The sequence below is a fragment of the Miniopterus schreibersii genome, assembly GCF_964146895.1.
Source record: "Miniopterus schreibersii genome assembly, chromosome: 8".
Classification (NCBI taxonomy): Eukaryota; Metazoa; Chordata; class Mammalia; order Chiroptera; family Miniopteridae; genus Miniopterus; species Miniopterus schreibersii.
Genome location: NC_138109.1, coordinates 64,010,440 through 64,033,023, shown reverse-complemented (window position 1 = coordinate 64,033,023; position 22,584 = coordinate 64,010,440). Strand labels below are relative to the sequence as shown.

Below are 22,584 nucleotides of genomic sequence, written 5' to 3'. Positions count from 1 at the left end.
TGGGACTGCTTTAATTTTTGAGTGTTTGATGTACACTTGATGTAAATTGTGAAAAATCAGTTGACACTGTCAACTCCCACTGTCATAAAAAGTATATCTTACAAAAGACGTAAAGCATAAAATTAAATGCTTATGGTAATTTGCCTCCAGAATATGTCTCCATTTGGGTAAGAAGACATTTTGCTTTTGTGGATTACTTGCTATATGTAGCCTTTGCTTAATATGATGACCTTTACAGCCAGGAAAGTCTGGCTGTTTATAACCCCTTTAGAACAAAAAGAAATTAAAGGGGGAATAATTGTCATTATTCATTGTACTGGCAATGCTGTGCAAGTGGAAGAAATGTTAGCTACTAATGTGTTAGTTTCTAACACATTTAGAATTCAGGAATGCCTGTGGTAGCAAGACAGCCAATGAGCTGAATAGTTGAAACATAATTTATGTTTTAATTATGTCTTTTGTTTGTGTTATATATACGCATTAAGGTGTACATTAATTAAAGATGTAATTAAAACAAAATTAAATGCTTATGGTAGTTTGCCTCCAGAAGATGTCTCCATTATGGTAAGAAGACATTTCACTTTTGTGGATTATTTTTTATATGTAGCCTTTGCTTAATATGATGACCTTACAGCCAGGAATGTCTGGCTGTTTATAGCCCCTTTCGAACAAAAAGAAATTAAAACGGGAGTAATTGTCATTATTCGTTGTACTGGCAGTGCTGTGCAGATGGAAGAAAAAATTGCCCAAGAATGTTTATTCCAAAAATGTTTTCGATTTTCTGTCTTCCAGAGTTCTGGATCATACATAAATGTTACATCATTATAATTATAATGTAGAACCTGTTTTTGTGCAATAAGAGTTTTGCTATTAAATAATTCTTAAAATTCTAGGGATTTAAACTTTGTATTGTGACCCTATCTGAGCGTCTCTCCAGCTCACCTGGCCATCAGGTCAGGTGTTGGTTTCTTCATGCTTTGTTAAACTCTGGAAACGTACGCGATAGCATCAGTACCTTTGTAGGCTCTCTTTGCTTTGATTCATGCTTTGAATTCTATCTTTTTAGACAGTGATTCTTAACATTCTTTCTTTATTTTAATATCTTTCCTAAGTATCATTGTTTGAGTTAATATTTAAATTCTTAATACTTGATGAAATCTTAGTAGCTAAAATCGGCAATTGAATTGTAATGATCTTGTGTTTAGTCAATTCTAGCATTTCCCATAAAGTTTTTCAACCTAGACTTCCAACATTTAACCCACTTTCTTTGTTTAACTTAGATTTCTTCTCTTAAAATGAAAGTATTTCAAGGGAGGCTCACATTTTAGTGTGAATTTCAGATAATGCTTGCTTTCTTGATAGGTGCCTACATATGAGGAATGACATTGAATATCGTAGAGACAAACTTATGGCTACATTTTTCTTTTTCTTTGTAAATAAGTAGTTAAAAATTCCTATGAAGGATATGTCAAGTAATAGTTCCAAGCATTTTTGTAGAAAAGAGATTAATTGAGCATTTCTTTCTGATTTTCTTAAATAATACTCAAATTGATGTGACTAAATTTGCTCAAGTGAGAGCTGGTACCTGCAGTGCATTTGCTCTTTTCTTCTTCTTGCTTGACTTTTTTGCCCGTCTTCTCCCGGCCCTTTGCCCCCAACCCCCGGCATCTTGTTAGATAGCTTTATTCAGAAGTTTTTTAGCAGGTAGACCCAGAGCTCAGGATTAGACAGGTCTTCTGAATGTGTCCTTAATAGAAGTGAAATTGCTTAAAATGAAAGCAGTAAGAGAGCAGGAAAACTTGGCATGAGGTCTCTCTGGTGGTGATAGAGGTGGGTGGACAAATGTTAAGGAAACAATGAATGGCCATTAAAATCAGATGGGAGGGCCTGGCCGGTGCTGCTTAGTGGTTAGCATTGACCTATGTGCCAGGAGATTGCTGTTCGATTCCCCGTCAGGGCACATGCCCAGCTTTCCAGCTCGATCCCCAGCAGGGGCGTGCAGGAGGCAGCCGATGTTGATGCATTCATGTTTCTATTTCTCCCTTTCCCTTCCTCTCTCTCTAAAATCAGTTAAAAAACCCCCAACATTAAAAAAAATCAGGTGGGAGGAATGAAGTATTGAAGGAAAGTCTGGCTGTTTATAGCCACTTTAGAACAAAAAGAAATTAAAGGGGAAAAAAGTAAGCAATTGGAGTCCAAGTTGCCAGATCACTGCTGCTTCTATAAAGTTCTAAAGCTAATTTGTACAAACCACTTCAGCTTTAGGAACTAAAGGAGGACAGATTGGTTTGTGTGTAGAAGCATAATTAATAAATACATGTTTTGTGGCTCAACATATGTGCTTATGTTTCAGGGGTTGGTTCTTTTCTGTCTGTGAATGACCATTATTGGCTTCCTGACCTGCTGACACACCAGGCTCTACTTGTGGACGGGATGTTTTCCCTCAGCTCCAGTAATGTGCAATGCAGTTAGCACTGTGGGGTTTGGAAAAGATTTTTTGCTTTTGAACATTCATAGGCACATTGAATATTGATTCAGCTAGTATAGCAATTATTGTGCAAAAATGACTGGTTTGTTTTTTTCCACATAGGTTTTTTTTTATTATGAATTCAAAAATATGCATATAATAGTGAATTATATTTTTAAAAAACTAGCCTTTGGTTCAAAATTTTGTAATATATAATTGTTTTAGCTGATGAAATGGTTTACTAGCATTCTTTAGTGGTTTAGGTCAAATGTAAAAACCAGCTCAGAATCAGTTTTTGTAGCTGATTTATAAATAAGTGCTGAAAGCCTCAGGCTTAAAATTAAATTTGTTTGAGCAGGGCTGACTTTTTTGTGACACTTGTAAGTAACCACTTAGAGAGCCGTTTATTAAAGATGGTTAATAAACCTACCGAGATACACTTGACCATTATTTAGAGGAGATGAAATGTGAACTTCCATTTAAAAAGGAAAAGATAAAAGATATCAGAAATATAATGTTTGAGTATGTCTCATTCTAAATCTGAGGCGATCTTCTGTTTTCATCCTTGTATTAAAATTGCATATCTCTGTTTTAATCAATTTATATCTTTACCACTGTCTCCTCAGTGGTCTCATGTTATTATGAGTTGATCTGGTCACACTGAGCATCTTTCTTCCCATCTGTTGTATTAATACTTCCTCCTTTAATTTCTTGTTATGTGTGATTGAAATGATGTAAGAACTGATATTTTCACTCTTTTTCTTTCAAACTCTGTTGTTCTGGGTTCTTTTTTTCTCCCTTTCTCTTCAATCTAGCCACTTCAGGTGATGAAATTCATAGTAGTCACAAAATAAATCAGTATTCATTGAGGAGCGATTCCTTTTTCATCACAGCGCCAGGCACCAGTGGCTAACCAGAGGGGACCAGACAAAGAAGGAGTGTGTGAGTGTGACTGTGGTCCTTGCTGCACAGTCCCTCCACAAATATAGCAGGTCTGTTTCAGCTCGTTTCCCTGCTCTTCAGCCCCTACCTCTTCTCCTGTGCTTCCCAAAGACATGCCATTGTGAAGAATCTTTTACTGTTTTATTTTTTGTTCTGTCAAATTCAAGTTTGTTTTAGATAGTAACAGTATTTCTAACTGCACATATGATAGGTAATGATTTTCAGTATATGTGTTTTTCTGTGGTCTACAGAGTTATGGAGTTAATTTGAAACAGAAATTTTGTTTGAAAAAGAATTTTTATCTATATATTTATTTACATTAAACTTACTGGGGTAACATTGGTTAATAACATAAAACTTTTTTTAGTATAACAATAAAAATTTTATTCTGCTAGTCCATTTTTTAAAAAAGATGATTGTTCTGTGGTTGCTTCCATTTCTTTCCTCTCCTTGTTGGCTAGATATAATGAGGTATTTTTATGTTATTTTCTACTTTGTACTATATTTTCAATGTTTTCTAAAAAAAAATCAGTCTTGTTAGGTCTGCCACTCTTTAATGAATCATCGGATTGGAAAATAACTCATTATATCATCAGGCAGAGATATGTTCCTTTATTTGCATGTAGATAGTGAAGATGAATAATTTATCAAATGTTATTAGAGTAGGCTGCGTATTTCTGAAGTCTCAGCAGGATATAATGAAATTTGTCTCACGCTCGTATGAAAATAGCATGCCTTTGCATAGTCGTTATTGAACTTTTGGCATTTCTCAGAGAACTATTATGTTATCCTGCCAATCTTGCTCACCTCTTCATTAACTGGACATTTGATCGAAGAGTTGAACTTATCTTGAAAATCTGTGAAATCTGGTATGCCAAATGCTTACTTGACTCTAACTATGTTTCTACATCAGAGCAAGAATTTTCAGAATGAATGAAGTCTGTAATGTTTCTTATTAAAGTGATTAGTGCAAAAAGGCTATGACTGATGGTTTTATTACTTCTGGTCATGAAAAGCTGTCTATATAAGAGATGTTTAAACAATGTGTCTTTCTGAAATGAGGGGTGATGAAAGATGTATATAATTGCTTAGAATCTTATATCTGTAGTAAATACATATTTGAAGTTGTTTTAAATAATTGCTTTTAAGAAGGTGGCTTTGATTTGCAGTGGCATGATTGTGTGAGGAAGTCAGCAGATCTCTTCACAAGCAGTGATAAAGCTGGATAAATGGTAAAAAACAAACCATTTCAGCACTCTGGAAATCAACTGAAAGCATTCAGCGAACAGAAGTGTTTATTTGTGAAAACACCTGAACTTTGAGTAAGAACAGTATGAGCCTGTGGTGTTTGCTCCTTGGACTCCTCCCATTTTCCTTTGTCACTTTCCTTAGCTGTGTGGTCAAGGATGTTCAACAGGACAGAGCAGGCTATGAAACCCAACAGCTTTACTGCTGCTCCCAGGACAGCTCAGTTGATCTGGAGAATTGTCAAAGTGGAGATTTTGATGGCAAGTCACAGGGAGAGTCGTGGTTCTACCCTGCTGAAGTTGCGGGCCTGTTTGGCACAGTGGACAGGTGGACTAGCCAGGAATTTAACTAGGGCTTCTGGGAAATGAAACAGTGATGGAAAGCTCGATAGAAATCTTTACAGACTGTAAGCTGACTGGAGGTTGTGCACATGCACAGTAGAGATTGGAGAGGGCCAAGTCCACCCTGGGGCTTACCTGCCCCTGGAGCCTACATGCACATCCAGAGGAGGTAGGAGAGGACCCAGGAAAATCTGGGAGAAAGTAAAAGTTGGGGCAGACTTGAAAATGGCCCTAGCTTTCAATGCTATTACCAGCTCATACAGAGATCCATCAGCAAATAGGAGAAATCTTACTGGTTCAAGATGTTTGAACAAATGTATGACCGAAGTGTTATGATACACTCAAAGACACAATATATAAAACCATATTTAAGGAAAAACTGAAGTCAATACAAATTGTCTTTGATTTAGCAAAATTGTTCGATTTAGCAAAGACTTCCAAGCACTAAGTGGGTCCATGCTAAGTTTTTAAGTAAAGAATATCAACAGTGACTTGAATACAGAATTATAAACAGGTAGAAATTATGAAAAGAACCAATAGAAATCTAGAGTTAAAAAGTATAGTAACTGAAATGAAACAGTTATTAGAGGAGTTCAATTGCAGGTTTGAGGTGGCAGAAGAAAGCAAGCAGTAAATGTGAGGATAGACCAGTAGAAAATTAACCAATCTGAAAAACAGAAGAGCATGAACAGTACTTCAGAGACCTGAGGGACAACATATAGCACACCAACAAGTGTCTCATGGGAGTCACAGAAGGAGAGGACACAGGAAAAAAAAGAATACTGGATGAAAACTTCCCAAACTTTATGGAAAACATTACTCTGTGGATCCAAAAAGCTACATGAATTGCATGTAGGAAAATCACAGAGATCCACACCTAGCCACATTAAACTCAAACAATTGAAAGACTGAGAAAATTTGGAAGCATAAGAAAGAAGTGACACTTTATGTAGAGGGGAACAATAGTAAGATGAATAATTGGCTTCTCATCAGAAGCAAGAAAGGTCAAAAGCAGTGGAATGATATATTTAATACTCACAGAAAAAAAACTATCAACTAACAATTCTATATCCAGCAAGGTATCTATCCTTCACAAATGAAGCAAAATGAAAACAGTTCCAAATATAGAAATACTTTGTAGCTATAAGATTTCCTTTACAAGAAATACTAAAAGTTCTTCAGGCAGAAAGGATGTGGTACCAAGTAATAACTAGAATTCTCAGGAGGAAATGAAGAGTGCGAGAAATGGTAATTATGTGGGTAAAGTACCTTATAAATACATATTTTTCACATTGTTCTCTTTAAAAACATACAGTTCTATAGAACAATAATTATACCAGTGTATTTTGGGGTTTATACAACTATGTATTAATATGTATGACAACATATAGCACAAAGGAAGAGGAGGGAAAAGAAATGGCACTTGGACAGTTGAACATCCATATGGAAAAAATGAACTTAGACCTTTACTATACTACAAAATGTAACAAAGAGGATGCTAGACATAAATATAAGAGCTAAAACAGTAAAACTTCTAAAAGAAAATGTAGGAGAAATCTTTGTGCCCTTGGGCTTGGCAGAGTTCTTAGATATAACAACAAAAGCATGAACTATAAAAGACACAGTTGATAAATTGAACTTTATTCAATTGAAAAACATTTACTTTTCAAAAGATATTATCATCAATGTGATAGATTGTGAGAAAAGAAAATCATATATCTAATTAAGCTCTTGTAAGAAGAACATATAAAGAATTCTTACAACTCAGTAATAAGACAAACACTCCAATTAAAATTTTGGCAAAGTTCTAGATTAGACATTTTTATTAGTAAAGAACAGAACCAATGTGTGTGTGTGTGTGTTTATAAGGAGATGTATTATAAGGAATTGGCTCACACCATTATGGAGGCTGAGAATTTCCCAAGATTTGAAGTCAGCAAGCTGAAGACCTGGGAGAGCTGATGTGTAGTTTCAGTCCAAGTTCAAAGGCCTGTGAATCAGGAGAGCTGATGGGGTAAGCTCTAGTCTGCAACTGGGCAGCCACGAGAATTAAGAGCTGATATTCCAGTCTGAGTCTGAAGGCTGGCAGAGACCAATGACCTAGCTCTGCAGTCAGGCAGGAGGAGTTCCTTCCTACTAACACTTTTGTTCTATTTGGGTCTTCGATTGGTTGGGTTAGACTCACCAGTGTTAGGAAGAGCAATTTGCTTTACTTAGTTTACTGATTCAAATGTCAGTTTCATCCAGAAATACCATCACAGATGCACCCAAAATAATATTTGACTAGAAGTCTGGGCATCCTGTGGCCCTGTCAAGTTGACACATAAAATTAACACAGCATTTTACCAAACAGAACATAAAGTTGGCTAATAATCACATGAAAAGTTACTCAGCATCATAAGTCATTATAGAAATGCATAGTCATTCAAACCACAATAATATACCACTACACACCCACAAGAATGGCTGTTGTAAAAAATGTTACAATGTGAGAAACCCACATATATTGCAGGTGGGTTATGAAATGGTATCATCACTTCAGAAAACAGGTTTTTTCTTATAAAGTTAAATATAAATTTACGACGTGACCCAGCGATTCCACTTATAAGAATCTGTCCATGAGAAATGAAAACATATATCCACATGAAAACTTGCATGCAAATATTCATAGAAACATTATTATAATAGGTATTAATTGGAAACGATCCAAATGTCATCAGTTGGTCAACAGATTAATAGTGTTGTATATTTGGTATGGGAGCAGGGAAAGACTATAAATAAGCTTGAGGGAATTTTGGGGTGATAGAAATGCTCTAAAACTGGGTTTTTGTGATGATTGCACAAATGTATACATTTATTTCAAATAATTGAATTGTTTATTCACAGGGTAAATTTTATAGGATGTACCTTAGTAAAGTTATAAAAAATAATGTGTATGTATATAATGAGTAAATGACAAAGTACACACAGAAAATAATAATTGGAGAACCTGAAGGGGGTGGAATTCTTTGTATTATTCTTTCGTCTTTTCTACAATTTGCAATTAACTCAAAATTTTTAAATTATTAAAATTTTAATGGCTTTAGTAATGGTCTAATTTTCTTTTGTATGTTTTTTTAAAATAAGTTCAGAAACACTTGTTTCTTAAAAAACCCAGTCCTAAAGTGGATTATTTGTTTTAAAAATTTCAGCTTGTTGCCTTGCTGGTGTGATTCAGTGGTTGAGCATTGACCTAGGATCCAGGAGACTGAGATTCGATTCCCGCTCAGGGCACATGCCCGGGTTGTGGGCTCGATCCCCAGCAGGGGGCTTGCAGGAGGCAGCTGATCAATGGCTGCCTCTCATCATTGATGTTCTATCTCTCTCAGCCTCTCCCTTCCTCTCTCTGAAATCAATAAAAATATATTTTTAAAAAATTCAGATTGTTTATTCTTCACTTCTTTGATTTACCATTTTTCTTTGAGCAGATAATGTGCTTTTGCATTTTTCCCCCTTGTAGTCCAAAATTGGCCAGCATGCCTAGTGCCCATGTGAACCCATCCTGCTTCCTATAGGTATCTGGTCTCTGCTAGTGAGCATTATACCTTGTGGAAAGACATTCTGAGGATATTTCTGTTTCTCTCATCTGTGCAGTAAGATGTGCCAATATTATAAGCAAAGCACTTTTGACCATAGGACGCGAACACAGCTGTTTTCCCCATTGGCAGTATTTCTTAGGTTCAACGATCACATCTTCTCTAGGTTTTCTTTTTTTTTCTCTCATAAAAGAAAAAGCTAAATGCAAATATTAACACATTTGTGAACGCAGTAAATTAAAGTGAAATTGTGTGACTCGTGCTAATGTATGCTGATATGCTTTATTTGAAGGCCACTCTGTGAGACTGCTGGGTCAGAGGAAGGATAATGGGAAACGGTTGGGGGGAGCACCGTTGGATTTGCCGAAGATTAGGAAGAATCCACTGATAGAAATCATTTCCATCAATACTGGGTAAGCTGCTCTCCAACTTCCTCATAAAATATTCAGTATACTCCATGAATTCAGTGGTGTTTTTTCCCTTGGACATTTGACATAGAAAAGTAGTTGTACATTTTCATGGGAAAGAAAAATGAAAAAGCTCTGTAGCAAGTGATTATAGTTCCCACTAAAATGTTCCCTGTATACAAATTACATTTGCAGCAAGGTTTTATATCTTTGATTAATATTATCATAAGTTCTCCATTTTGATAATTAACACGAATTTCATTTTACAGCTGCGCCCTTGGTTAAAATTTTTTTTAAAAGAGTATTTTATTGTGGGAAATGGTTAACATTGCTCTTCATTTTGTACTATTTTTTTTTCAATAGGGTTATAGTAACTATTGCCCCAGGTACTAGTCCTGTTTTGATTATTAAGTACCTGAAAATCATATTTGAAAATGTTACTCTTTTGGTTCTGGAGGTCAGAAGTCTAACACATGTCTTACTCTGCTCAAATCAAGGGTATTGGGGAGAATTCTTGTTCACTTGCTTTTTTCACTATATTTCTTGCTTCTGGTCTCCTCCTTCCATCTTCAAAGCCAGCACATTGTATTTCTTTGTGTCTTCAATAGTCACATTTCCTTCTGATTCTGACTTTTCCACTTTTAAGTCATTATATTGTGATTCATTGGGGACACCTGAATAATACAGGATTCTTTTTCTATTTTAATGTCAGCCGATTTGCAACCTTAATATCATTTGCAATCTTAATTTCCTTTGGCATGCAAGGCTCCAAGGGTAGGATAGGTATGAGAGAAAATTGTAGGTAGGGAAAAGAATCTGAGGCATAGGAGTGAACCATATAGTTGTTCATGAAGTAGATAATTTTGTCCAGTTTGTCTGGACTTTTCAGTATATGTAAGGAAAAGTGTGATAAATTATCTTTTGTGTGAAGAATCTGTTTATATTTAATTCAGTGGTAAAGGAAAAGGAGAGCCCCTAAGCCTGGAGCAGAGGTGAGAAATAACCACATTTAGGCATCAGGGAGGTTATTCTGGGACTAGGTTGTAATGTGGGTTGGGTCTGGAAGATAGCTGGGTCCGGGGAGAGCACTTAGGAGGCCGTCAGCATCCCAGCCAGGAGGGAGGGAGGGCGGGCCTGAGTGGTAGCTGTGGGATGCAAAGCAAGGATAGCAGCAGGTTGTCGCAATGGTGAGAACATGGGCTTTGTGCCCTGGCCGGGTGGCTCGGTTGGCTGGAGCATCATCCCCTACACCAAAAGATTGCGGGCTCCGTCCCGGTCAGGGCACACCTAGGTTGCCTGTTTGACCCCCAGTCGGGGTGCGTATGGGAGGCTACTGATCATTGTTTCTCTCACACTGATGTTTCTCTCTCCCTTTCCTCTCTCTCTAAAATCAACAAACATATCCTCAGGTGAGGACTTAAAAAAAAAAAAAAAAAAGAACATGGGCTTTGTCGTACTCTGGTAGAGTTATTTGTAACCACACATTTGGAAGTTCCCGAGACTGGTTGGGGATAGAAATACGAAGTGAAAAAGAAGCTGTAGTTGGAGGGGGTGAGTGAATGAGGTCACTGGGGCTGTGTGATCAGTGCCTGTGCTTGGGAACTCGGAGGTGCCAGAGGAATCATTTGAAATAGTCAGTGAGGAAGGTTTTATGACTATTGAGTGTGATACTATCAGTTGCCTCAGAGCTCTTCAGGGGAAATAATACTAGGATAGATGAACTATTTCACTAGAGTGGGAAAATTAGAAACCAGGTTAGAAAAGAGTAAATTTTACTCCAGGAAGATTACTCTTGAGCAGTTGGTCTATAAAGGAAGAGAAGTAGTCTAGAGAATAGAAATATATATATATTAAATCTGAGCTTGTTTAGAGGCAGAGGGGCAAGAATTAGAAACATTCTGATGGGAGAGACTGAACAGGCTCGTGTTGCAGACAGAAGGGCAAGTCTGGGGAAGGAAGGACACTTCTGTGCTTCCTTGGACACAGGAGTATAGCATGTGAGGAAGTGGACGTGTAGAACCTATGAGTTCATTTTTCCCAAGTTCCTTGCTGGTTTAATGTGGAGAAAGTGGTTCGGTTTCTGCATGCTGTCAGGTCAAATAGAGGGCAGTGTTTCACTGTTGCGTCCCTTTGTGTTTCAGTTAATGTACCCCAGTGTTTTGATGACACTGACTTGAGCTGGGGCCAGTTCATGAGAATACAGCCCTCCTCCCCTCAAGGGTTTGTCACTGTTCTTTCCCCTCCCTTCCTCCCTTTGGTGTTGATGTTCAGTTGTTATCCTACCCTATGTATTTTCTTTCTTTTTTTCTCCAGTAAATGAAAGGGAAACTTTATTGAGGCCCCAGGGCCATGGGGTTCAGGCAGGAGGAGGAGTTGGTGGAGGGGCCTCATTTACCCTTCTCCCCGGGCTGCAGGTTATTGGTGTGGCCACACTTCTTTTTGTGTCAGTTGACAGTGCAGGAGTGCAGGCAGGCGTAAGGCTTGCAGCAGATCATCTTGTCGCCCCTGTGCTGGGTGAGCTGCCCCAGCGAGGGCTCTGTGATGCCTCCCTGCACACGAAGTGCCAAGTGCAGGCAGACTCTTCTGAATGTTGTAGTCTGAGAGGGGCTGGCCATCCTCCTGCTGTTTGCCCACAGAAAACAGAAGCTGCTGGTCAGGCGGGATGCCCTCCTTGTCTGGATTTTAGCCTTGACACTCTCAGTGGTGTCCCTGGGCTCCTCCTTGAGGGTGATGGTCTTGCCAGGCAGGGTCTTCACAAAGATCCATCTCTGCGTCTGCTGGGGAGGATGCTCCCACCTCCTCCAAGAGAAAGAGCTGTCCTATGTATTTTCTATAAAATGGAAGCTATGTCATGTTACAGTCGAATTAAATATTTGGCTATAAATAATAATTTCTGAGCTAAAGATATGAAATTTGAAGATTCATGCCAGTGTTTTATTCTTCTGATTACATTAGTGGAGTCAGGTCATAGTCCTGAAGCACAACAGTGGGTGGGTGTGGTTATTTACATAGAGAAGTATCAACCCAGTGCTGTGGTCAGGATAGTGGGGAGTCAGCACGTGCATAAACAAAAGAAGTGAGCTGAGGTTGAAAAGCTCAGTTTTGTCAGGGTGTCCCATTTGTGTAATTGCTTATTTTTTCTAGTACTGAGAATGGAGTGTGGAGAGAGAAGGTAATGTAGGGGACACACAGTAAAAAATCAGATATTGGGCCATAAAGAAAATCTGTGCTTTATTATGCCTTCTCTGTCACTATTAAAGTCATCATTTTTGACAATACCGTGACAGTTTTTGTTCTTCCAAAGCCAGGAGTTGAGTGCTGCTTAGCAGTTCTGATATAAGTTATATCATTTTTTAGATACTACTATCAGATTATCCCTAGTTTGAAGGATAATCCTCCCCTGGGCTAAACACATCTTAGAAAATACTGTTTAACCTGTAATACTTTACTGATACATTTTCTTTTAAAATTTATCTTCTCTTGCTATTTTCTATCTGTCAGACATAAGATGCTGGTTTATGGGAACCTTGGAGAGGAATAATTTTCTTTGAGATTACATACTTAAAGTTATCATTTTAAAAAAGTATTTGTTACAACCCCCCCATAACATCTCAGCTCTTGGAAAACAAACTAACTTGGATGTTTTCCCTTTCTTTCTGTAATGTCCAGAATTTATCAGTCCCTATTTTAGTGCTAGAAACATAGTGCTTTCTAAATATTTGAATGAATGAATGAATGAATGAATGAAACAAAAACAAGAATGCAAATTTATTTTATATCAGTGTTTTTAGAGAAATATAATTATTACTGGTAATATTTTGTTATCTTTCTAATTCTAATGATTAAAACACGAAATAGTTATTAAATGCATATAATCATAATACATTTGAAAATATAATTATGATGTGCTTATCATATTACCTGACACTGTGTTAGATATTATGATATATACAAAGATAAACATTTCCCAAATCAACAAGTAACTAACATCCACTGAAATAATCTAAAACAGGCGGCTGTAAACACAGAGTTAATTCCAGCTTCTGTGTGGGGAAGACCTGGATCTCATTTATTCCATATTCAGGGCAGTGCTATTAGGTCCCAGCGTGGCACTATCTCCAGGCATTGGCTCTTCTGACCTCTGAATTCAAGAGCTTTCAGGCACAGGTGTCCTCTCACTGCGCCTCTAGGAGATGAGGTGGCGGCAGCTCAGTGAAAAAGTCTTCCACTGCCATTGTCGGGACACAGTGGAAATACAACCTCAAATGCTGTTTTTCATCTTCTCTTAAATTACAGCTTTTCAGAAAATTGCATTCTATAAAAAACAATTTTTTTAAAGGTATTTAACTAGAAGTGCTTTTAAAAAAGGCTTGAATTAAGGTTCCAAAGAGATCCTGTTAGAAGTTTGAATACATGTGGGACCATCCTTATACTAAGGTGAATCTTTTTAATAGTTTGGGAAGATAAAATGTAGGATATTTTATAGTATACTCTGTTTGAAATGACTATATATTACTATATTCAATAATGATTCTTGAGTCCTTATATCTTAGCATAGAAGAAATAAGGTATTTGTATTTTTTCAGTCATGCTATGCTGTTGTTCACATATCCTGATTATACAGACCATGGTCCTGTTCTGAATCTGCTCTCTGGAGAACAGCTTCTCTGCCCTGGTACAAGCCCCAGAGACAGCTGTTAGAGATCATGACACCTCTCTCCAACAGGCACTTTCTCAGGATAAAATAAAACATTTTCCAAAAGCAATTCAGCACACTTTATAGTCATTCACTTATTTTAAAATCATGGCTCAATATTACTTTACAAATTAACCTAAGCCAATTTTGTCATGCATAGCTCTTAGGGTTTTTTTTTGTTTTGTTTTTAGTTTTTAGAATAATAGCTACCAATGAGAACTAGTTGCTTCCCTATAACCCAGCTGTCAGATTATAATGAAAGCAAGCCCCAGTCTGCAATAAGAATTTATTAAGCAAGGTGGCACAGTCCTGCTATGCTTGTGAGCTTAGTGAAGTCCTCACTCTGGAAGTACACAGCTGCTGGAGTGAGGGGAGGGGAGGGACCAAGCCAGAGTAATATCCTTAAAGGTTGGAGCCCATGCTCCCTAACAGGTGGTTTGTGGACTAGTGCGGGTCATTCACTATTGATGGCTGGTCTGTGACAAGTATAGAAATTGAGAGCAAGTGTTTTAGAAACTTTTAAGGCAGTTTTTATTGCAGTGTCCTATAATTTATTTTCATTGTATTTTACCAAAGAAAATATTTCTTTAAAAGAGCTTTGAAAGAAAAATCCTTTGTCACGATAGGTAGTTTGAGAAACAGTGGTCTGGCCAGCATGTTTTTGCAAAGTTCTCTACCCTATTTTGGAAAATATTTTAGCCAGTCACTTAGCTTTAGTGCCACTGATTTCACTAATGAGATCCCATTTCTGCTGTCTTTTATGTTATTAGTTAACCGTTTGTGGTTAGTTGTTAACTACTACTTTCACAAGTGAAAACTGATTTCTGTCATTTATTATGCTAATTTTCAGAGCCTCTGCTTTTGACTAAAGATAAAAGATAGCTAAAGCTAAAGCTTAACCAGTGATTTCTGGAAGGTGGCCTTTTTGATTAAATACTAGCAAAGAGAGACTATTCTTAGAGTTGCAGCTTAAAATAACTCATGCACCCTGGTCAGGTGGCTTGGTTGGTTGGAGCATCGTCCTGCACACCACAAGGTTGCGGGTTTGAGTCCTGGTCAGGGCACACACCTAGGCTGTAGGTTCGATCCCCGGTCTGGGTACGTCTGGGAGGCAAGCACTCGATGTTTCTCTCTCACATGGATGTTTCTCACATCGATGTCTCTGTCTCTGTCTCTCTCAGATCGGTAAACATATCCTCAGGTGAGGATTCAAAAAATAACTCAGGCATTCTGTATTATGGTCTTTGCATTAAATTCTTTCAAAAGTAAGTTATAGATGTCCTAACCTGGCGCATGTGGAACTAGAGTCTAGAGGTGAGCAGTTCTTTTGACACATCACTAAGTTGAGTGGAGACCTCTTGTTACTCTGGTTCTTCTGTAGCTGCTGGAGGCCAGGAACCTTATCTCTCAGCCAGGAACCTGGACTGTGGCACCAGCCTGTTCCAGAAAAGGCGCTGGAGCCCAGCGTACACTGAAGCGGGCTCTGTGCTTGGGGTCACAGACTCTGTTATTTTCTAGCTGTGTGACCTAATGAATTAGATAATCTCTTACAGACAGCCTCTTTTCTAACATGGACACATGCTGCCTGCTGTATGTGTAGCCTGACATGTTCTGGGCACTGTAGAAAGTGTTTCCTTAGAATTTCGATGTTGCTGTTTTCTATAGTCTACCAGAATTCTCCAGGACCCCTTCCTTCCTTTTCATCCTTTGTACTGTTTAGTCAGGAAAATTGCTGGGACTGGAATTTAAATTTAGGAATTGATTTGTCATCAGCTTGTCAGTCTTCTACTTGTTCAGTTTTAAGTGAATGAAAAATAAACTTAAAAATTAATCTTAGTCTCTCCCATAACTTTTAGTACAGTGTCTGGCGCACAGTATTTACTCCATAAATATTTTAGTATTTCAGTGACAGCAGTGCTACTTAAATGCAGAAAGAATTTTCTGGCTGAGCTGGAATATAATTGTAATTGCTTCTCTTTTGCTATAGATGATTATTTTGTAGAAAAAAAGAATATGTTAATTTGGACTGTGAATGAAGTCAGACGAATCTCAAACAATTTAATGTGTGAAAATGAAGTATTTGTGGCAGTTTTGAACTTGTTACATTTTTACTTTTATCCAAAAACTAGTTATTCTGAAATTTTCTGTTTTTTTGATGTCTTCAGTGAAATCTCCAAATACCTTGTTTTCACTTAAATATTGTACAGATGAAATCTTAAAGTTATCTTATTTTTAGTGCATTGTAGAACTGTATTTGGGAAAGATCATTCATAAGAACAGTGGATGGCACTATTGGCTCATACCTGTGAAGTAATTATTGTTAAGTGGCAGAACTTTCAAATGCTGGCTTACTAAATGCCTGTAAGTGAGTGGCCCAGTTAAAAATTTTAGGCAGTATTAGGATGGAGTTAATCTTAAATTTTCTAAATTTTTCTTTATGTAATCATTATTTATATAAACTTTGAAGTGAATACATAACTTTCTTAGTAATTATATATAAAGAAATTGCTGGTTTTAAAAAATCATTTCTATTTCTGGAAGTTATAGAAAAGTTATAGGATATACCATTGTGCTAACTAAAAAGTGTACCTTGCTTACCACTTTTCTGATAAACAAAATTATATATTTTAGGGAAGGGAAAATAACTGAATTCAGATAAAAAAGCAAAAATTTAAAGATGCTCAAGTTTAAGCACACAATGAAAGAAACCTTCAAGTTCATTGAGTAGAATGGTTAACACTTTTCTCAGGTTAGTTTATAGATTATATGATAAGGATATACATTAATTATAAATAGTAACACTGCTCTTACAGTTTAGAAAGTTTATTGTTTTGTTTCATGTGTACAAGACCTTTATGTTTCCCCTTTGAGGAAACTAAACTGTCCTGTATCTGGACATTCACTTATTCAACAAATGTGGTTGAACATTTGCTAAGTGCGGAGATAGGAAGAGGCATTCATTTGGTGTCTTCCACTGAGAATCCCACAGGATAGAGAGTGAACCAAGCACAAAGCAATTGAATTATAACATTGTAAGTACAACAGTACAGGAGTAAACAAAGTTACCTTAGGACCAGGATGGATTGTTTCTATGAGTTAGGGAGGACTCCCATAGAAAGTAGATACTTAGGCCCTGTCTGAAAGTTTATCTCATAGGTGGGTTCAAAGGCAATTTAAGCACCGGGGAACTCCATCTGCCCGTGAATAGTGGTATTGAATTGCCAAAGGCCTTGTTTTATACAGAGAGTGAATGTGGGTGAGTGTGGTGTGTTTTGAATAATGGAATATAGGAGAAAGCGAGGTAGCTTGAGATGGCTTGAGTTCAAACTGAGCCTCATCGTTTCATCATTTGTTGTGTGATACTGTGTTATTCAACCCCTCTATACGTTTCAATTTTCTCATCTATAAGTGGAGATAACTTTAGTGTTGTGAGAATTAAAAGAGATCATCTGTTTAAAGTAACACAGTGCCTGACTCAGAGTATCTGTTCAATATAATTACTATTTTTTGAAATTGATTTTTAGAGAGAGAGTATGGGAAAGGGAGAGAGAGAGAGAAACATTGATATGAGAGTGAAACATTGATCGGTTGCCTCCTATACTCCCCTTACGTGGGATCCAGCCTGCAACCTGAGCATGTGCCCTGACCTGGACTTGAACCGACAACGTTCAAGGGATGCATGGGATGATGCCCAACCAACTGAGCCAAACTGGCCAGGGCAGCATAATTACTGTTAAGTTTATTACTATCACAACCGTGCAGAAGACAAACCTTACGCTTAACTAGATTGAAGTTTGCTTAAGACCACGGAGCAGTAAGTGGCAGAGCCATGACTTGAATCACATCTTCCAACCAGTTCTTTTTCCATTAAAACACAAGCAGCTTCTAAGTTTGCCCTACTTGCATTGGAGTTTTAGTTAGTTAGTTAGTTAGTTAGTTAGTTGAAAAGAAAGCCAGTTAGAGCTAATGTTTGCGACTAATGTGGAAGACAGCCTACTAAACCTGAGAAAGATGCTATGGACCCTGGATTTTTACAAAGAGAATGGAAAACGGAGGTGGGCTAGGAGAATTTCTATGGTAAACTTTTATTGTACTGTATTAGATGCCTCTTGAAATTCATTAAGTTTGAATTTTCCTATTATGATGTTTGAAGGATGGGACTGCTAAATCATTTAGATTTACAGATAGGTAACTGTTGTACCCTCTGTCTTGTCTTTTTTTAACCAGTAGTTGAATTAGGGTGCATAAAGATGAGTTGCGCTTGGAGGGTACAGTGGGCGTGAATGGTTATATGTATCAAAGGAGCTACCACCTGTCAAATTTTCCTGTTGCTTCAAGAAAACTTATTTTCCAGCCCCATCAGGAAGGGGGAAAAATCCTAAAATTGTGTAACCCAACTTTAATTAAGTATAATTGGATACACATGTAATTGTGGATAAAGGCCTGTTAGTTTTTTCAATACAAAAATAATATATATCTCATATTTATTTCTGAAACCACTTTGCTCTTATTTTACTACATCTCAGCATGGTAGCAACAATTGTTTTATTTTTCTAACCCTGACAAAGCAGAGTGTTTTGTTTGGCTTTTTAAAAAGGCAATAGTGCATGTAGTTAAGACCTCATTTACTTTATCTGATGAAGTAATCTCTGAAGAATGTCTTTTTCTGTAAATCCACTAAGGAAACTGGGTTTAAGTCAAGGTCATTCTTTAAAATCCTTGTATCTGTTTTTAAATAATGTATGTAGCTTTGTGATTTGTAATGTATATTTCTGTGGTTCTTTTTAGGTTGTTCTTAAAATAAGTATTAATTGTGAGAGATATTATGGGTTTAGGGAGATCTTTCTACCTTGTAAAGTTACCTTTTATGGATTGTTTGAGTTCTGCACTTGAGAAAAACACAAACTGTCTGAATGAGATTTCTAGTTTGTTCTCCTCCCCACTTCCCTCATCTCTGTTTTTCTTCCCCCTTTGCCCACATCTCTATAAATTTATGGGAACAAGGTATGTAAAGATAGATTTATTTATTTAGGACAGTATGTAGCCCCTTATGACCAGAAGGTATACACCCAGTCAAGTTTGGTCTACTTTATCCAGTGGTTTGTTCACATTCGTTTGTCTATTCTTTGTACTCCTTCACTCATTTATTCAACGAACATTTGCAGAGTATCTGTGTGTATCAGAGACTCTGCTAAGTGCAATGAAAGAAACAGGGCTTACCTATTTTATCACTGCCCTTGAGAGTCTCACAGCCTAGTATAGTTTAGTTAACTGGTAAATAATTCCATCTTAGTCTTCATAGAATATAATTAATCGCCAGTTCTTTTTATTTTGTACCTAGAATGACCAGAGATATAGAGAACGAATAAAATAGGACTTGTATAAAATATGATGGCTGGAAATGGGCATATACAACATGTATAGCCTATTAGCTAGTGGGTTCCTCTTTGGTAACTGATTACTGTTGAGAATTCAGTCACTGTTGTCTCATATTGTTAATACTCTGGATTTCAGGCAACCCATGATCTTCTGAATGTTGATTCCATGCTTATTCTGTTAAATGAAGCACCTCTAATTTCATTTCCAAAGAACAGAATTATTAAGACCCCTTTAGCCATTCTAGCTTCATTCTTATTTCTTCTATTAGCCTTTTTCCCCCATTTTCCTACCTTAATTCTCAATTACATGCTAAGCAAGAAACAAAGCAATAAAAATAAAGACAAGGTGCCAATAGCAGCACTAATGTTGACACATTGAACACATTTTCAGAAAAGAGATGTCTGTCTGTGTCAGAGGACTATGAGGAGGGTTGAGGCTCTGCTGCTGCTGAAAGCAAATTTTAGTGATGTGTAGTGATCCCCGAGTGGCTACATTGTGGTTGGTGTAATGCCAGTCTTCTGTGTAACTGAGTTGACTTGGACTTACATATTTTGCTTTTTATAGTTATATATCAAGTGATTAATTTTCTTAATTTTATTGTAGCTTTCTTGTCCAAATATTTTATTTGGAAAAAAAGCTGTGGTACATTTACACAATGGACTACTACTCAGCTATAAAAAAGAAGAAAATCTTACCTTTTGTCACAGCATGGATAGACACGGAGAGTATTATGCTAAATGAAATAAGTCAATCAGAGAAAGGCAAATACTATATGATTTCACTTATATGTGGAATTTAATGAACAAAATAAACTAATAAAGTGGAGGCAGACTCATGGATACAGAGAACACACTCTCAAACTGGAGGGGGATTTGGGCAGCTGGGTGAAAGGATTAAGCAAAAACAAAACAAACTCTTAGATGCAGACAATGGTATGGTGATTGCCAGAAGGAAGGGATGGGGGGAGGTGGAATATGGAAAAGGGGGGATAAATGGTGATGGAAGGAGACTTGACTTCGAGTGGTGAACTCACAGTACAATATACAGATAATGTATCATAGAATTTTACACCTGAAGCATGTGATTTTATTAACCAGTATCACCCCAATAATTTCAATAAACAGTTAAGACCATCAGAACAGAAAGAAAATTAAAAGACAAAGATAAATTTATGAAGTGCTATATTCTAAAAAGAAGGAATACGTTAGTCGAGATCATAAAAGTTACTTTTTGGCTGTTGCCACTATATCTCAATTGAGGAAAAAAGCTCTTCCAGGCTCCACTCTTAGAAAGAAAAGAAAAAAAACATACTAATCATTCCATAACAGATATAGGGGAGGACCCAACGAATGGGGTTCATTAAAAAAGAAAGGATTGTTTTAGAAAAAGAAAAACAAAATACTCCATTAACTTTAAGTTCTTGTGGTAGATTTTCAGAGGTGAATGATGGAGGAAAGAATGCTGTAGGTGTTCGAAGATTTTTTGTTTTGAGTTTTAATTTGATTATCTTACTTTTGCGTACCCCAAACCAGAATCCAGCTGTGACTATGACTCCTACATAGAATATTTTCCTGATAAACTTCACAAATGCTTATTTGGAGCAACATCAATATGGCTCGTAATTTATTAATTTGTTTTCTTTATCCCAATACTGCTTTGCTTGTATCTTAATGTTCCTAGACAACTTTAATTGATTGAGCCTATGATATCTGTATTTTATTTCTCCTATCTTGCACTCTTTATCTTCTTCAAATTACTGCTTTGTTTCCTGCCCATTCTTTCATCTTTTATGTCTCCTGTCTTTTCCTGAGGTGCCATTATCATCAGGATACTTTGATTGTAGAACAATTTGGTGCCACCAGTGTGCTGGGTCCTCCTCTGTATCTGGTATAGAATGATTAGTTTTTGTTTTTCTTTTCTTTCTAAGAGTGGATCCTGGAAGAGCTTTTTTCCTCAATTGAGATATATTGACAACAGCCAAAAAGTAAATTTTATGATCTAGATTATATTATTTCTTCGTTTTAGAGTACAGTACTTCATAAATTTATCTTTGTCTTTTTATTTTCTTTCTGTTCTGATGGTCTTAACTGCAGTTAATTTTGTCATGTCTAACATGTACTACATATTAAAAAGCATAGATTTAAAATACATTTCATTAGGAAGAATTCAAAGAAGTAGAATTATTGTGCGTCTTGGGATATAAACTCAGATTGCTTTCCAAAACATTGCCATTTATAATACTAACGATTAAGGAGATGCATATTTTGTTCCACTGTAAAGTCTTTATTATTATTCCCATTTTATAGAAACTGAGGTTGAAGAGATTAAATAATGTATCCAAAGCTATCATCTTAGTATAAGCGTAGCTACCACCTTAGTAGAAATTAGCTAAAATTTGCAGCCTAACTTTTTGAATGTGAGAAGCCATCGGCCTAGTGTTAAGAGCATAATTTTGGAGCCAGACTGCTTGGGTCTAAATCCTGGCTCCAGTGCTATGTAACTCGGGGGAAGTTTCATTGTGCGTAAATTTTCTCATCTCTAAAATGGGAATTATAATAACATCTGTTTCTTGGCGTTGTTGTGGGGATTAAATATATTGATGTATAGCTTAGCATAACACCTGGCAAATAGTAGTTACTACAGGGGTGGGTAAAAATATGTTTCTAGGTGTTTGTATGGAAAAAAACATGCAGGTTATGATTATTACAAGAGCTTTATTAATTCTGACAGACTCACAACTGTAAACCTACTTTTGCCCACCCCTGTATGTAAGTGATTGCTGTCATTATCTTCATTATTAATTAGACTGTGTTCTCTTTATTTTTTATCCACATAGAATGTTTATTCTATCTTTCTAAAACAACATACGCATTTCGGTAATCAAATTACTGAACCATTTAAACGTTTGTGTGAGTGAGGGAATGAAAGAAAGAAAAGAAAGGAATAAGCCTGGTACTCACATCTTTGACATTTATGTGATTATGATGTTTTATTAAAAGCCTCCTTGTTGCCTTAGCCCGTTTGGCTCAGTGGCTAGAGCGCCGGCCCTTGAGCTGAGGCGTCTTGGGTTTGATTCCGGCCAAGGGCACACACCTGGGTTGCAGGCTGGATCCCTGGTCCCGGTCGGGGCCACTGCAGGAGGCAATCAATCCATGTCACTCTCTCCCCCTCTCCCCCCTCCCCCCTCCCCCTCTCCTCCTCTCCTCCTCTCCCCCTCTCCCTCTCTCCCTCTCTTCCTCTCTTCCTGTCTTTCTCTCTGAAAAGCAATGAAAAAATATCCTTTGGTAAGGATTAAAAAAAAAAGCTTCCTTGTTTTGTGTGGTAGGTAAGAAAGAACCAGTTGAATTTAAGTATACCTATTGTAAATATAGGGAATTGTTGTTTATAATATTTCCTTGAGAAATGTTGGATGGTGAGTAGAGTAACATGATAGTTTGTAGAGTGAGAAGCAGTTTGATTTAAGCTATTTCCTAATGGGTTATATTGCCTAAGATTTTTTTTGCCAACTAATGAGAATGGACTGAGGCCT

At 37.0% G+C, this 22,584-nt stretch overlaps 1 protein-coding gene across 5 annotated transcripts in view; it reads left to right on the top strand.

Annotated features, from left to right (window-relative positions):
• CDKAL1 (CDKAL1 threonylcarbamoyladenosine tRNA methylthiotransferase) overlaps window positions 1-22,584 on the top strand; it is a gene marked incomplete at its 5' end in the record, with an annotated part of 552,436 nt that overhangs the window by 181,767 nt on the left and 348,085 nt on the right. For all 5 annotated transcript variants that reach the window (XM_081143988.1, XM_081143989.1, XM_081143990.1 and 2 more), the window contains one exon: window positions 8,866-8,986. In XM_081143988.1, the coding sequence (XP_081000114.1) occupies window positions 8,866-8,986 (121 nt within the window). The remainder of the gene's footprint in view (window positions 1-8,865; window positions 8,987-22,584) is intronic.